A 16,123-nucleotide genomic window follows, 5' to 3' on the forward strand; every position below is an offset into this window, starting at 1 on the left:
AGGGGACCTTATTTTTTTTTCCGCTACTGCTAATTCCTCCCATTAGGTTCATTCTCTGTCCCTGCCTTGGGCAGGAGGATGTCCCTGCCCCATAGCAGAAGGATGCACAAGAAAATGCATCGGTACAAGTCAAGCACAAGCTTTCCTCTGGAGGGAGAGAATTTAAATAAAGAATGAACCTGAAAGAGCTGCCAGCTTCCCTGTCACCTGCACTGTCTGTCAGCATGAATTCGCCACAGGGGACCACCACACAGGAGCAAAACGTCTTCTGGTCCCATGGTCAGGAGGTAGGAAGTGAGCAAAAACTGGCCAGCACGCCAGAGACAGGCTGGTATCAAGGACAGAGAAACAACGGAAAAGGCCACACTTTCCCCATCACAACTGATCATCACTGATCATCTCAGATCTGCAAGAAGAGGCTGGCAGGGAATGCCCACACTGCCTCCTCTCCAGGGAGTTCAAATTCTGTATATGCAGTCAAAAAAATCCCAAAGAGCAAGGCTATGCCATCTATATTACATACACCATCCTTTAATGCACAAGATTTGTGCAAGGTGCTGGGGGGGAAAAGCCTTTCTTGTTCCCAAATGTTTACCATTACACACAGTTTTCTACTTACCTCTCAAAACCCTACAACTCCACAGGCATGACAGACCCCAGCTAACTGCCAGCTCTTTTCTACCTTGCTACCATTCCCTCCTGTCTGTTGAGCAGTTAGGTCTGCAGACAAGAGCAGAGCAGAACTGAATCCAGGGAGGATTCATGCTTTATGAGAGCTCCAAACTCAGCATATGAACAACAATGTTCAACCTAAGGAACTTGACATATAACTGAGGGATGCCAAGATGCAACCACACACAACACTTCACTCCTGACTCATACCAGAGGCTGTGAGTCACTGCCACTGTCCAAAGGCTGTGGCAAGGGAAGGAGAAGGAAGTGATCTGCAATCCCATATAAAAGGATTCCAGCACATGTGCTACAGCAGGAGGGTGTAGAGAGGGAATGGAGGAAAAGCAGATAGATTACAGCCCCAGATAATCTCTGGTTACGTGGTTCTTACATTTCATTTAGTTAAATAGCTATATACTTAGTTATTTAGTTATCAGGTCACGTATCCTTACACACATGTAAACACAAGCATAGTATCTTCTACCTTTCTAAAACGCATTTTTTTTATATGACCAGTGTGATTGAAATGAGGTTCTAAAAGAAGTAAAAAGCCCATGAAGCTTCACTCTGTCCTTTCCCATCCTCCTGTCAGGGGCCCACATGCAGCTCATTTTGATAAATACAGGTATAGCAAGTTTTGCACTGATAAACCGCTAGCTACCAAGGGTAATAAATTACAGATAGCTCTCATCAGTAAGACTGCACAAAGCATTTCCTCATGAGCTGTGAAACAGACACAGCAGCACTGCATGCTTTGCTTTGACACACGTATCAACTCACTCCTGTGTCCTCACACGTTCCATGAGAAGCTCTTGCCTCTCATCCTTTTCTCCACTAGGATGAGCACTTGAAGAAATATCTACAGATCATCCAGATCCCAGTCTGAGAACAGCCTCCACTGCTCAGGTGACTTTAGTGACTGTCCTGGGTTCAGCAGCAGCAGTCAGTTTTTCTCCTTCTTAGTAGCTGGTGCAACGCTGTGTTTTTGACTTTCGGCCTGGGAATAATACTGATAAAGCTGATGTTTTCAGTTACTGGTCAGAATGTTTACCCTGACCAAGGACTTTGTGAGTCTCATGCTCTGCCAGGGAGGAGGAGAAGCCGGGAGGAAGCAGGGACAGGACACCTGACCCAAACTAGCCAAAGAGGTATTCCATACCACAGCACGTCATGCCCGGGGATGTAACTGGGAGTTACCCGGAAGGGCACATCCCTTTTCTCTGTCGGGCGGTATCGTATTCTCTTCCCTTGTTATTTCTCTTATCATTATTATTACTGGTGGCAGCAGTAGTGATTTGTGTTATACCTTAGTTACTGAACTGTTTTTATCTCAACCCGAGGGAGTTACATTCTTTCGATTCTCCTCCCCATCCCTCGGGGGGGGGGGGGGGGTGGGGAGTAGACTGCGTTGTTCTGATTTACAGCCTGGGCTTAAACCACGACAGTGACTGTTAACCTTTGCCTTTGGGGAAGAAGATGAGACTCTCCCATTTCGCAGAAGACACAGCATTCCTGAATGAGCCAACATTTTATTTTACCATCTCGCCTTTGATCTCATTCTTTAGTGCTGGAGTTAGACCTGCCTCTTTTCCCCTTTCACTAAGACGCCTTCTCCCCAGTCCAGTTTATTGCCTGTTTCCCGTAGCACTGCAGGAAGCACGCACAAAAGATAAGGAATAGAAAACAAAGCACACAGAAAGCTAAGAGCCACCAGCACAAAACCTCAGCACAACTCAAAGGCAGGCTTTGTTACTTGTAGCATGTGAGGTAGGAACAAGTAATGAAGATAATCTCAAATTAATTAAAAGCAAGAGAGAGTAGAATTGAGCCTGCAACAAAGAGATGTAATACATGCAAATTGAGAATGCTACACTACCAGCAATGCTGCCTTTTGATTAAAAGGAACAGAGTTCCCAGGCAGGCTGAAGTAAAAACAACAGAGAACAACACTAATTAAGAAAATTAAGACCTCCTTGGTGCTGATGCTGTGTTTTAGGTTGCCATCAGAAAGAACAAGTTTCAGCTTTAGTTGCAACAGACCACGCCACCTGTGGGTTAGCATGGGAGGGATAATTTTGGAAGCCATTAACCAGTTTGAACTGAATTCAACAGGGGAAAAACATCACAGAGAAACAAAGCTCAGCTCTGTTCAGCTGAGTGAAGAAGCAGGTCCCAAAATAACATCTGGCCTGAGCCATAGGCCACCCAATGTCCATTCTCATAGCTGGCAGTACTCCAGCTGATCAATGTATTGACCACCACCAGCCCTCGGGCAGGCCTGCAATGCTCACCCAAGTACACCATGTGCCACTATTTACTCCTCCAAATTGGCAGCAGAATGAGGGATCGTGACAGATGAAAGAAAACACCGAGACATAAGAGCCCTGGAAGGGCAAGTAGCTCAGTGGTAAGTGATGGCTAACTTCTGTTGCTTAACAAATGACCAGGCATCTTAGTCATTTTGTGATCCTTTGGAGAGCAAACAGCTCTCACAGGCCAGATAACTAAGCATTCAGCATGGCTACTGGGGCAGAGCCTCAAAAGCGCTCAACAGAAATCATAATCCAGTGGAGTGCCCTGGCCAAATCTGCCTCTGCTATATTCCATATCGCACGTTTTTCTGAAAGCTGTTCTGTTTAAGGCTCAGCTACCCAGAAAACTCTGGACAATGATTGTTGGACCACCTCTATTATATCTCTGTAACACCCGATACAGACGCTGTGAGCGCATGGGGCTTCCTCCTGGTATTGCTCCAATAGTTGCTGAAGTACACATGGATATCATAGAATCATAGAATAGTTAGGGTTGGAAAGGACCTTAAGATCATCTAGTTCCAACCTCCCTGGCATGGATATGGATATAGATATCCATGGCATGGATATAGATTCTCTCTCTTCTAAGATCACCACTTTCTCTAGTAGCATGCCTATCACACTGGCTTGCAATCTCACCATCTCATAGGCAAGCCTTTATTCAGGCCAAATGTGGGTTTCATAACCTCATCTGACACACAGGTTTGTCTATCTGCCTGCCTCTTCCACCACACAGTGTAAGGAAGGCTTTCCATGCACACGGTCACAATGCTCCTCTACTTGTAGGCTCATCAGTCTTGTGTCTTATACCAGGCTTTTGATAGCCAGAGACAAAATCCTGTCCCACTGCAAACACAGAGTTCATGCCAGTTCAGATAGTAGGTCAGTCCCGAAGTGCAGCACCACAGTCCCAGACACCCTTCAGCATCCCAATTCACACTCTCATTATAGTGTCCCGTACTACCAATATTTGCTGATTTGGAACAAATCTAGAAAGACACCATGAGTGGCAAAACAAGGACAATGCCCTTCACGTGCTGCCCCAGTCCTCCACCTTGCAGAAGACTGACATGGAGAAAGCCAGCCCAGGCCCCATCCAAGGGGGCAGGAGGAAGATATAATTGCCCTGGTTCACTCAGGAGTCCTTCATCTGCACCGAGTGTGGAATAGAGACTTTTCCCCTTGGGCTGTGAAGTGTAACACAAAGGGTGGGGAAGTCACCCTAATGATTCCAGAAAGCTAAGGCCACTTTGAATCCTACTACATTATTCCATGACAAGATTGCACAAGCATGTGCCGTGTGATGACCACCATCCTAAATTATTCCAACCCATTACAAACAAGTTACTTAATTCCAAGCCAGCTCGCAATCACCTCAGCAGACAGATGTGACCCCTCTCCTGTCTTTGTATTTCCAATGGAAGCCCAAATTCATGGCTCCCACAGTCCCACTATGTCAATTCTCATCCAGCTCAAAAGGAGCTTCAATTTGAAATAACTGGGATCTAGGAAGCCATGCTGGTGAAGTGATTAGAACAGCAGACAAAGAATGCTCCTTAAATCACTTTCAGCCAGAATTTTGCAGTCCTCTAACTTGATCAATCTGTTACTGATTTTAGCTGAGCACATTCCATTTTTTCCATTATTAAGAGTCCTGTTCTTCCCCATCTTAGCTCCTCTTCTCACCTGCTTTTCCTTTCTTTCATATAATCTCTTCTAAAAATAAAATATACCCAGCATCTGAACTGTGGCAGATGACGATAAGTAAGTCCTTTGTCATTAAAAAACCATATCAATAAGGGACAGGAATCAGAAAACCTGCCTTCCAACTTCAGTTCTGATCAGCAGCACAACCCAGAGCAGATCCCTCCTCTCTTGCATGCCTGAAGTTTCTCAAAAAAGCCCCAACCAAAAGCAACAGCAAAGACCAGCTGATCTTCCTTTTAGTGACGTTTGAAATACACAGATGAAGGAGGCAGTATAAGAGCTTTATAAGTACAGTTGTGTCTGTCACCCTGTAAGCACAAAATTGGCAAGGTTTGGTGGTAAAGGACCGGAAGCCTAGAACAGAGAAATGTCCATGAATACGGAGGCATCCACCCCCCTACCTTATGCAGAAAGAATTTCTCCCTCAGTCTTCTAACAAAGGCAAGTAAAGACTGCAGACAAGCAGTCCTGTTTGCCTGCACCTGATGGTATTGATCACAGCTGGGGGGATTTTCCAATCAGACACAAACTGCAGGGAAAGACGAGCAACCAATTAGAGCTCCCACTCCTTCCTCCCTCCATCCATGAGGCCCTTAAACACTTTTGGCAACAGCTAAATAATCAGATTTTATATATTCTCACCCACCCAACAGCTTTTGTAAATATCCATCCATTTTAAGCCTCAGCAACAGCCCGCAATGTGAGTTAACTCTTCCTTGTACATAGGGAAGCCAATGTGTGGGGCAATGCATACCCCCCTTAGGCATAATGGCAAATCAAAAAATCATGAAGAAAACCTGCATGCACAGCCTGCTCTCCTCTGGCACCCCAAGAAAGCACATCTGAACTCAATTCATGCTTTGCTTTCTGACTTGAAAGTCAGCAGGAGCTCTGTGCTCATGTTTTCCGCTCCACTAACTCCTCACTGAGGTCCCCTACCAAATCCTCACAAGGGGCTCAACACATTTCTGGAGTGAAATTTCTGAATAGAAAAACTTTCTGAAACCATAAACTGAAACCCAAGAAGTTTCACCTCAACATGAGGAAGAACTTCCTTACACTGAGGGTAGCAGAGCACTGCAACAGGCTGACCGGGGACTTGTGGAGTCTCTCTCTCTGGAGACGTTCAAAACCTGCCTGAACACGTTCCTGTGTAACCTGCTCGAGATGGCCTTGCAGTGGAAGAGGGGTTGAACTGGATGAAACCCAGAGGTCCCTTCCAGCCCTAAAGATTCTGTATCAGCAGCATCACTGTCCACTGAAAATGTACCAGCAGTACCCACACATTATAGACTGGTCTATAGATACACAGATAGAGTCTGAAGCAGTGCCAAAGCAGTTGTCTTTAGGACCCTGAGGCCTGTAGCCCACCACTGACCAAAGTGATTTGCTGTGTCGCAGTCCTAGCTTTTCCAAGTCCCAAAAATCTATTTTAGTCCCCAGGACACCAGTAAGCAGAATCAGTTTTCCCTGGAAGAAATGTTATTTTGTCCCACCATGCAGTGGCTGGGATGAATTCCAGTCCCTTCCGTCCCTCACACACTCATAAGAAAGAAAAGGAGAGAGGAAGAGAAACACTAAGATTTGTGCAATATCCTCAAGTTGGTCAAAATGTTGGTCAAAAAGTCCTGAGTGGCAGGGACCTGTCAGGACAAGCATATCCTCTGCAGATCAGGCACCAGGAGAGAGGCAATGAAGCGCAACTGCCCTGCCCTCACCTACCAGCTATAACCGGTGAAGGAAGGAGAGAAGATCGGCAGCTGCCCTCGGAGGCTAGTCCCTAAGTCAAAATGGAGCATGGCATTTGAAGATGTAAGAGTGCACACTTCCATCCATCAGTCAGGAGCAGCCAGCATTCAGACTGCTGCTTCCTGGCACTGTAAATGTTAACATCATCCCTTCTCCCAACCCAGCAGCACTGTGTGGGGAGGATGCTGGTGGCTTTACAGGCACAGGACTCAGGCTGGAGGTGACCAGAGCAGATGAGAAATCACGGCACAGGGACTCTCATCTTCACAAAAGGGCCTGGCAGCAATTAGAGACCCCATGAAAGGCAGACAGTATCAGCTGCAATGGAGAGTGAAATGCTTTACCGAGGCCGAGTGCATGCTAAGACGATTTTCCTCTCCCGCAGAGGGAAGCCCCGACAGCAGGAGTTTCACAGAGTCAATGACTCCAAGCGGGTTTTCATATCAGTATTTCAGCAGCGCCTGTCTCTCCAGCGCGCACCTCCCAGGCCCCAGCTCCCCTCCCACCCTTTGCGGTGTTTTCCTTCCTTTAGCAAATGCCCACGCTCCCTCTAGCGCTCAGCTCTGCTTTCCACACACCAGCAACCCGGCACCCTTTCCTACAGCGTGCACCCCAAGGCATCCAAATCACACTGGAGCTAATTAAAAGTGATGCTATTTTGGGCACAGAGGCCCTGTAGTGCTCTGCACATCTGCCTGGCTAGGGTTTGTGTCGCGTATCAGAACACGAAAAGGAAAAAACATTGTGACAGCTTCAGTGTCAGGGACCCTCCTTGAACAAGAGGGTTTTGCCACTCATTTCAGAGGGAGAGCAACCAGGTCTCCTTGAGGGTTGAGAAGGAAGGAAAAAAGAGTGGTTTGATTATTCAGCATCAATCTTTTCTGATTTTTAGTATATGCTGGGACTCTGCTGACAACAACGGCTGGGAACTGATGCTAAAATTTCCATAGCAGATTATTTATCTAATATATTTAACACCCACACAGCCACGCTTTCAAACATGCAGCAAACTTTATCCAGTTCCCTCAGTCTCACAACACCCCATAATGGCAGGAAAGGAAATACTGCCATGTCCTTCTATTTGCATGGAGGAAATGTTAATAATGATGCTGCAGGATACTGCAGGTTGAATCCTCAACTACAGTAAACTGACCTAGATCAATCCTACATCAGCTTAAGGATCCAACCAAAGACTTTGGTGCTTTGGGGACTTTCTGCATTTACAACATTCGGTGCTTTTAAAGGAACATGTCATTTAATTTACTGTCTTGATTTAAAGCAGGATAAACTCCACACACCTTCAAACAGATTCGCACTGGAAGATAAATTTGACCAGATCCCTTCCAAACCCCAGTGTTAACTCCATAACCAACAGGTTCTTTGCAATTGTCCTGGAACCAATCCCAAACATGAGCTCAGGCTTGGCCTTTAATCCTGAAATTAATCTGGATTTGTAAGAAAGCACTGACTCAGGTAAGCATGTACTGCTCTCCTCCATTCTATCTACAGATACCCAGGGAACTTAAGGAACACAACACTAGGACACAATCTAAGTAAAGTCGTGACTGTTTTCAACACTGGCTTCCAGTATTCTCTAGTACAACCAGCATTAAAAATCTTTAGCTCCTTAACCTGTGCTTTGCCCAATAGATGCCATTGCCTTCATATTTTTTCTACAATCTCTACTACAAATACAACTACAAATTTGGAAACTCAGAAAATTTCATCTTCCCCCAGCCTTGCATTTAAGAAAATATTTGCCTCATCTCACTTCCCTTTCAGGAAAAATTTCTCCTTCCAAATATCAATTATCTGCTCAAACCCATTTTCAAAATACTTTTCCATCTAATTGAATGAGTGTTTTTCATTAAAAAAAATTCATTAAAGAATCATATAGGGGCTTTTTTTTCTGTTTGCATTTAAATCACTGTGAAAGCTTAGCCACAAATCCTAGGCCTCATCACTGGTCATGGAGAAGTCTGAGTGCTGAGGTCTGAAGGGATACTGCTGACAGGCACCTAGAACAGGAGCAGTTCTGTTACTGGGCTCTAAGCTACACTGACAGCTTGCTGTGCTAGGCAGGGTAACGGCCCAGGGCATCTGCCAGCTTCATAGAATCCACAAGCAACATCAACGCCCATCCACTGGACATCAACCTGACTTTGTAATGAAACCAGTCTAGAGAGAGATAGCGCAAAAAGTATTTTCCAGACTCCTTATTCTTGCTCTGCTGACTCAACACAATCATAAAAGCAATTGCCATGTAAGAGTTTAATTTTTATTTCCCCATCTTGTATTTGAATATTAATTAAAAATGGATTGGCAAAGTCCTGGAGAATGACTTTAGTGGCAAACTTCATTATTAAAGGTAGTGGAAAAGTGGAAATGCATCAAGACATTGTGATATAACCAGCCTACCTTCAAATGGCAATGAGAGCACAACCTAGCCAAAAGCCATTTGAGAAAGAAACAGTATAAAATAGCAATTAAAATATCTACCAAATGCAGTGCAATTAGTATGATTGCTTCATCACCATTTTGCACTCTAGGAGTAAATATTTTAGACTGAAATCCAACTGGACTGTTGGAGCAGTTACCCATGGCTGACAACTAAATGCAGCATTGCCTGCCTAAAGATTCATTTTCTCCCCTTCCTCCCTTCCAAGCATAGCAGTCTATTTGGAATTGCAAATACTGCCCATCTAATTCTGCCCATCACACACTGCACTGCTAGGCATCTTAATGAAAAACTACCTGGCACACAGCAAGCCCATCAGCCTCCCCAGCTTGTAATTTGCCATGGGAGTGAGTAATGTCTCAGCATCAAACCACCAGTACATTAGCAGATCACACCAGAACACTGCCAACAGCATTCAGAAGAATCATTCCCGGAAGAGACAGGCTTCACTGCGAGAACTTGTACAACCTGCTTTTCACTGCCAGAGCTTGCACAGGATTAAGGAATAGGATCAGTGGCAGCAGGAGGGAAAGAATCACAGAAGCTCATTCACAGCAGGATTGCTACCATCAGATCATGTCAGGCTTGAAAATCTCCAAAGACAGACTCCTAAAACTTTTCAGTGCCCTGCTGCACCAACTTCTTTGGGAAGAAACTCTTCCTAATGTCCAATCTGACATACATTGTGGCTGTTGCCACATGTTAATCCCTCTTCAACTGATAAAACAAGCTGCACTTTCTGTCTAACTCTATTTCAGGTGGCTGTAGGCTACTGTAGTGCTTAGCCTCCTCTTTAGCAGTGTCTTGTCCCAAAGACATCTCATATTCCCAGTCTTGGAGTGAGTCTTACAACCACGTTAACTCCAGAGACGACGGCCACAGGCTGACTAGACCTCTGGACAAAACAGTGTAACATGGCTGACAAGATGAAACAAGGCCTCAGTCCAGTCTCTCGCCAGCTCTAATCCTGCCTTCCCCAACTTTCAGAGCCTGGATCATAAGGCCAACCATGAATGCAGTTGCATGGTTTGCACAGTAGCAGCTATATCACTTGGGCTCACTGTACTTCTTGTTTAAATTCTGCACTGCTGCACTGCATTGAGATAAAAATATGCAGATCACATTTTGCCAACAGTATGAAAAATCCAACCCCTAGGATCATACAGGAGCTAGGCCTGGCTGAAGCAATGTGAAATATTGCACATGCCTTACACAAATACCATCTCCTGTTCTTACTGTGGCATTACAGTACATTTTCTCATCTTTAAGCCTGAAGTTTGCCTCTGGTTCCTAGAAAGGCAAAGGCATGTATACATGGGATACCTATGTATCCCACACTATCCCAGACTATGATCATAAGCTGAGGCCTCTACATAAATAATGAATTGCAAATGTCTTCTAGAGGCTAGAAGAAAGCTAACAATGCTCATCTTTGCTTTGTATATTAAAAACCAACAAACAAATAAAAACCAACAAAAATTTGCCCACAACACCATAGAATTTGTAGCACTTCCATCATGGAAAAAGCATGGACATAATTAAGTACTTCCTATGAACAGCTACATTCATCAGACTGGCTACTCTGAAACCTAATGACAACAGTCTCTGTTTACCATTCCACTAGTGGCAAGCATATCATATGATCATATCAGGATCATATCATATCAGTGGTCATATCAGGAGAACAACCTGATTAAGTGTGTTTTATCCACTGCAGCTTGTTGAAATCTCTTGAGAAAACTATCGTCAAGAAACAAGATAGTGAGATTTAAAGCTGTAACAGCATTGAAGGTTCTGCTACGTATTTTTTGCAGGTCCCTACCCCAGAAATCAGGGGGAGATGAAGAAAAACAAGACAACCTAAGGAAACAGATCATCTTCACAGGGAGGTTGAAGTGAGCATCATCTCGTGAGCAGACCAAGGGAAATTTTCATGCAATGACATAATCATCGAGAGAGAAGGAAAACAAGTGTAGAGCGCACAACTGCCCACCAAATGGCACATTTGTGCACAGTGTATGTTCAGAGAGGAATGGCTTTGAAAAAAGAAAGGCTTGCAGATTTTCTGGGAATAACAGCAGTTTTCATAAAAATTCTCCTTCCTTCAGAAAGGCCTGAGCAATAAAAACCCCAACATTTTAACTGATCCCTCAAGAGCTTCAGTGACCTCTCAATAAATACCATTAGGGCAGACTGATACTTGAAGCCCAAGTACAAGTCTTGCTTTTTCTAATATCAGACCTATTGAATTAAGGCAACTCCTGTTCCGAAGATCACAGACAGCACAAACCTCATTTCTACACAGAAAAGTATTCTTGCATTTTCTTAACAATTTCCACTTGAAGATCTTCAGGTATTGTACAAAGCAGAAATGAATTCTGCTCCACATCACCACTTTGTGGTAGCTAAGTAGTACTATCCTCATTTAACATGGAAGAGGAGATCCAGAGAGGTTAATTGTCTTTCCTAAGGTCACCGAAAAAGCCTCTGGGCAGGACAAAGCAGAGAACCCGAATTCCCTGATCTCACCATCCTTTTGCCTTTATCCTAATCCTGACCTCACTATCTGCAAATGGAGAAACAAAAGTTTGTTGCTTGGAAGGGATTATTTTTTAATAAGTTAATTTGAGATTTGAGGGACGTGGGAGAAAAGGGGGATAGAAGATGGAGGGAGAGGGAGCTGCTCTTAAAATAATAACTATAAAAACACACTGGAGGTTTTTAGCATTCCAGGTAACAGGATGTGCAGCCCCTGCAAAGATCTCCTTTTTGCAAAGTGTTTGTAGATCTGTATGTCCCAGTAAAAGCACCATTTTTTTATTACCATGCTTTCTCCCCTTTGCAAATTCACCCAGTTGTTAGGAATCCCCCACCACCCGTGTATGATTTGAAATACACTGCATGAAATTTGATTGATCATGTTTTCAATAAATCGTAACTGGCAAAAACACAGAGTTTGAAGTCTATTCAAGGAACAGACTATGGGTAAAAGCAAGCTGTGTGCCTCTTCACTGCTTTGGTAGCCTGAAAATAACAACATACAGACATGTTCCACCTGGTCTCCTAAGTCATCTGGCATAATCATGACACGAGTTACTATCTTTTGTCCATTTTCCATCCATCTTCCTGCTGCTTTGTATCTAACTATGACCTAAGAAAATGTATGCTTCGAAGTGAGAGGCTGGGAACTGATGCGGCTGGCAAAAGCCACACTGTTTCCCTGAGTGACCTTGGGCAACTGCTTGATGTTCCTATGCCATAGACAACCCAGCACTCAGGTAAAAAATGAACTGCAGCAGGAAAGCTGACATTGGATTCAGCCTTCTCTGCTGCTAAATAAAAGGACCCAGGTTCAAGCATTTAACTTTCCCTCTAAACTGTTAAAAAAAATCCAATTAATCACTAAATGGAGCGTGTTTCCTTCAAGAGATGGGACAGAAAGTCTCAAGATGTTAAGCTTCACATTAGAAAAATCACAAGAAGGTAAGACTAGTATTTATTAACATGCTTGCTTTTCCTGCCTACAAACACCACACTGGCAATAATCAGCCTTTTGCATGTGCTTTTGAGTTGGAAGCTTTTAATGTGCAATATCTTGAGGTGCAAAACCTCAAGATATTCAGGGTGTGAACAATTACCTTTATTACCTTTCTTAGTCACCTGGAGTTAAACAATAAAGGAAACTAGTTATTTAAATGGCATATTTCTGTAAAAGCAAAAAAGGAAGGAGGCAGAATTCTGTGGAAATCACTTTCTGACCTGCACTTTAGAAAAAAATAACCTTTCCTTCCCCAGTAAATGCCTACAGAATGAGTTTTCTTTGCTACTTCAACTAGAAATACTCAAAAATCCATGCTGGGAAGGGATGGGGGGGATTTTAGCTTCTTTTGCTCAATGCCCCTTGATTCAGCACCAAAATGAAAGAAAAGAGAGGGAACATAGGTTGTTTTCATTACATGCCATGTTATATTAAACATAAATAATCCTAGAGACAAGCAGAGTGCTAAAATATACCACACAGCTGTTTTCTCTTGAATGTTTGCTTTCAGCTTTAATGAGAGTGAAATCCATGTCTGGCAAACACAACTGCTTTAAAAAATTGGTTAAATCAAAGTAACATCTACATTGCTGTCAGGATTATTGCCTAAGTAATACTAAATAGGGAAAAAACCTTCCAGTCAGTAAAATAGAGAGGTGGTTGAATTGCACATTATGAAGCTATAGCTGATGCACAGATAGATAGATAGACAATTTGCTTTTTAATGACTAATAAGTTTCATGAAGAATATATCTGAAAATCCAGCTGATCTGTTTCATGCTGTTAATTGCTTTATGCCCATTTCCAATAGTGGCAAAACAATAAAAGAGGCATTTTCAAGGCAATGACAAGCTATAATAATCAGAATAACGGGAATATTGTCACCAGACATAAAGGTTTCCTGGAGACCTTAAGTTATGCCTGGTCTCAGACTTTACATCAGAATGGAAATAGCATGGCTGATACCAAGTTAAAAGAAAGTTGAAGTTTTGTCCACAGTCATCTGCCAGGCATTGCAAAGCAGGGTGTGAGGGAGGGTCCTGCTCTATCGTGGCACGATGGTGTGTGAGATCTTGGGACACCTACCCCCCACACACCCCTATACAGAGTCCCACAGACTTTCACGGACACTTCAGTGACTCGTTATTGCTGCCTACAGGGAAAAGGCATGACATGCCATTGATTTTTAATAAACTTTTCACTGTGCTTACACTATCTGCCTCCTTACTGAGACGCTTAAGTGCTCTGGAACTTTCCACCCCTAAATGCCTGAATGGGAACTCTCTTGTCGCCAGCGTGCGGAGCAGGGAACAGGAGGGCTTTTCCACCACGATTGTACATCATTCACCCCCTGGCACAGAGGCAGCGAAGCGTGCCGAGGTGTATACTACATATGAAGAGACCGAGAGAAAGGGGACCCAGCTGTTCAGGGACATGGGACAGAGCGGAGTAGGGAGCAGGGGGTCTTCCCTGAGCAAAGGAGAAAGCTCCAGCCAGCCTAGCCCCTTTGGCAGCGTTCCGATCGCACTGCCCCTGCGATCGCATTTGTGCCTGGGGGCGGGGGAAGAAAGGTGTTCCATTCCTCATCTTTCCACGGGAAAACTTTTTTCTGCTGCCACCGCTCCGTGTTCCCCCTCCCTGCGGCGACAAGAGCAAGGTGCCCACCAAGCGCTCCTCTCTTCCTCGCACCCCCTGCCGCAGTTGCAAGCGCGGCTCCCTCTCAGCCAAACCGAGCCGGGTTGGGGTCGGGTCCGTGGGTCAGTACTCACGCTGCTGTTGTGGCCGGACCAGTGCACCATGGCTTGGTTGTGCGCCGCATCCCCGGTGAGCGCGAAGGTGGTGCTGCTCAGCCTCAGCTCCTCTGCCCCTCGCAGCCGCGCCGCTCTGCCCTCCTCCAGCGGCCCGCGGGGCTGAGCCTTGCCGCCGCGCTGCCCCTCGGCCGCGGGCACCCCGCGGGAGCGCCCCTCGCTGCTCCGTCGGCTCCGCGGCGCCGCCGGGCCCCGGCCCCCGAGCGCGCCGCCTCCCGCCCCCGCCGAGAGGATCGGCGCTCCCCGCGGCCCCGCGCGGCCCCCCGGCTCCCCGCCCGGCAGCGGGTCCGCTCCGGCAGAGCCCCGCGCCCGGCCGCCCGGCCAGCTCCGTAATCCCTTCGGCGGCGGCGGCGGTCGCTGCTCCTGCCTAAGGCGAGACGAGGATGCCGGCCAGGAGGGCGATGGAGACGAGCAGGATCTGCAAGTTATTTCGGCGCCGGTGCAACACCAAGAGAGGAGTAAGAGCCATGTCCAGGCGAGAAAAATGGTGTGGCAGGTCGGAAAGCAGTTGGTCCCCTTCTCCATGCCTTTGCGGAGCGAGTCGGGGGGTTCGGAGAAGGAGGGGGGGCGAGCCGCTGCGGCTAGGGTTTTTTTTTTTCTCTTTAAAGAGAAAGGGGCCGGCTTCTAATTATAATAATTAGTAGTAGTATTTGCGAAAGGCTCCTCTTTCTCTCGTTCTTCTTTCTCTTCCCTCTTCCTCAGCCTCTGAGACGATGACCAGGAAAAAAAAAAAAAAAAAAGGAAAAAAAAAAAAGGAAAGAAGGAAAAAAAAGAACAAAAATCCCAACTCTCTCCCGGTTGTTGGATTCTGCTCCTTGCTGTTGGTGGATTCTCTCTCCTTTTTTTTTTTTTTTTTTTCAAAAGTGCTTTTCAGTGAAACTGTTCACGTTCAAGGATTTGATCAAGTGAGAGGGTAACACCACACAGGGGGAGGAGCCCCGAGCCTTGCCAAGCCGCCGCCGCCGCTGAAATACACCAGCGAGTCCCCAGCCGCGCCTCGCCGCCGGGGGCCGGGAGCGGGGCCGGGGGCGGGAGCGGGACACGGACCCCGCGCCGAATCAGCGGCAGCATCACTTCGTCTTTGCTCCTGATTTGATCTGTGAGCTCCTGCCCGAAGCTGCTCTCCTGCCTGAGAGCAGCCGTCATTCAGTGTTTCTCGTCATGTATATTTACATATATACTCGTATCTACAGCAGCATAGGTATTGCTCACCCTGTGTGCGTGCCTATATATGCACAAATGCTGGAAGGGGTGTAAGGCAACAAGCCGGGGTGAGTGTGGCTTTTGGGTGACTCTCCCGTACCGACGGGCTCGGCAACCCAGCAGAGTTGGCTCCGGGCATGAGGATGTGCCTGTCCCGAGCGGGGCTTCCCGGCCGTGGGAACTCTCTCGTGTGCGTGGGAATCCCAGCAACCATACCACTGTCCGGGAAGGGAGACTAGCAGGATTTATCTGGGGGGCGAATACCCAAGAAAGGGCAGTGTCTGCAGGCAGCTAGCTCACTGCAGCAGCGTCTCGGGACTGTGTCGGGAGAAAGAGCGAGGGAGATGTATCTCTAGATGATGGCAGTGCAGCGCTCCCGCTCCCGTCGCAGGGATGCCACACTTCCCCCGGCCAGGACACCAGCTTTCTGCTGGCAAAGCCCAAGGAGCCTTTGCAGCTTCAGCCCCCGGGCAAGGTGTGAGTTAATCGAACTGTGCGAAGGCGAACCCCGTCGTCCCGGGGGTCACCCGGGTCACTGCCACCCGTGCCTGTGCCACGTTCCTCCAGAGCGATTCATGGCAGCAACACGTCGGCACATTTTCCCTTTAGATCAAACCCACGGCAGACCTTTCCCCGTTCTCCTCCTCCCTCTCAAAACTGGCAATAATTAGCGTTT

At 46.2% G+C, this 16,123-nt stretch overlaps 1 protein-coding gene across 1 annotated transcript in view; it reads right to left on the reverse strand.

Moving 5' to 3' along the window:
• Positions 1-15,386, reverse strand: part of SORCS3 (sortilin related VPS10 domain containing receptor 3) — a gene marked incomplete at its 3' end in the record, with an annotated part of 305,158 nt that extends 289,772 nt beyond the window's left edge. The window contains exon 1 of the mRNA XM_080620247.1: positions 14,206-15,386. Within this exon, the coding sequence (XP_080476373.1) occupies positions 14,206-14,769 (564 nt within the window). The 5' untranslated portion in view covers positions 14,770-15,386. The remainder of the gene's footprint in view (positions 1-14,205) is intronic.
• Between the last annotated feature and the right edge of the window lie 737 nt (positions 15,387-16,123).

Source organism: Psittacula echo (assembly GCF_963264785.1).
Source record: "Psittacula echo genome assembly, chromosome: 6".
NCBI classification, from domain to species: Eukaryota; Metazoa; Chordata; class Aves; order Psittaciformes; family Psittacidae; genus Psittacula; species Psittacula echo.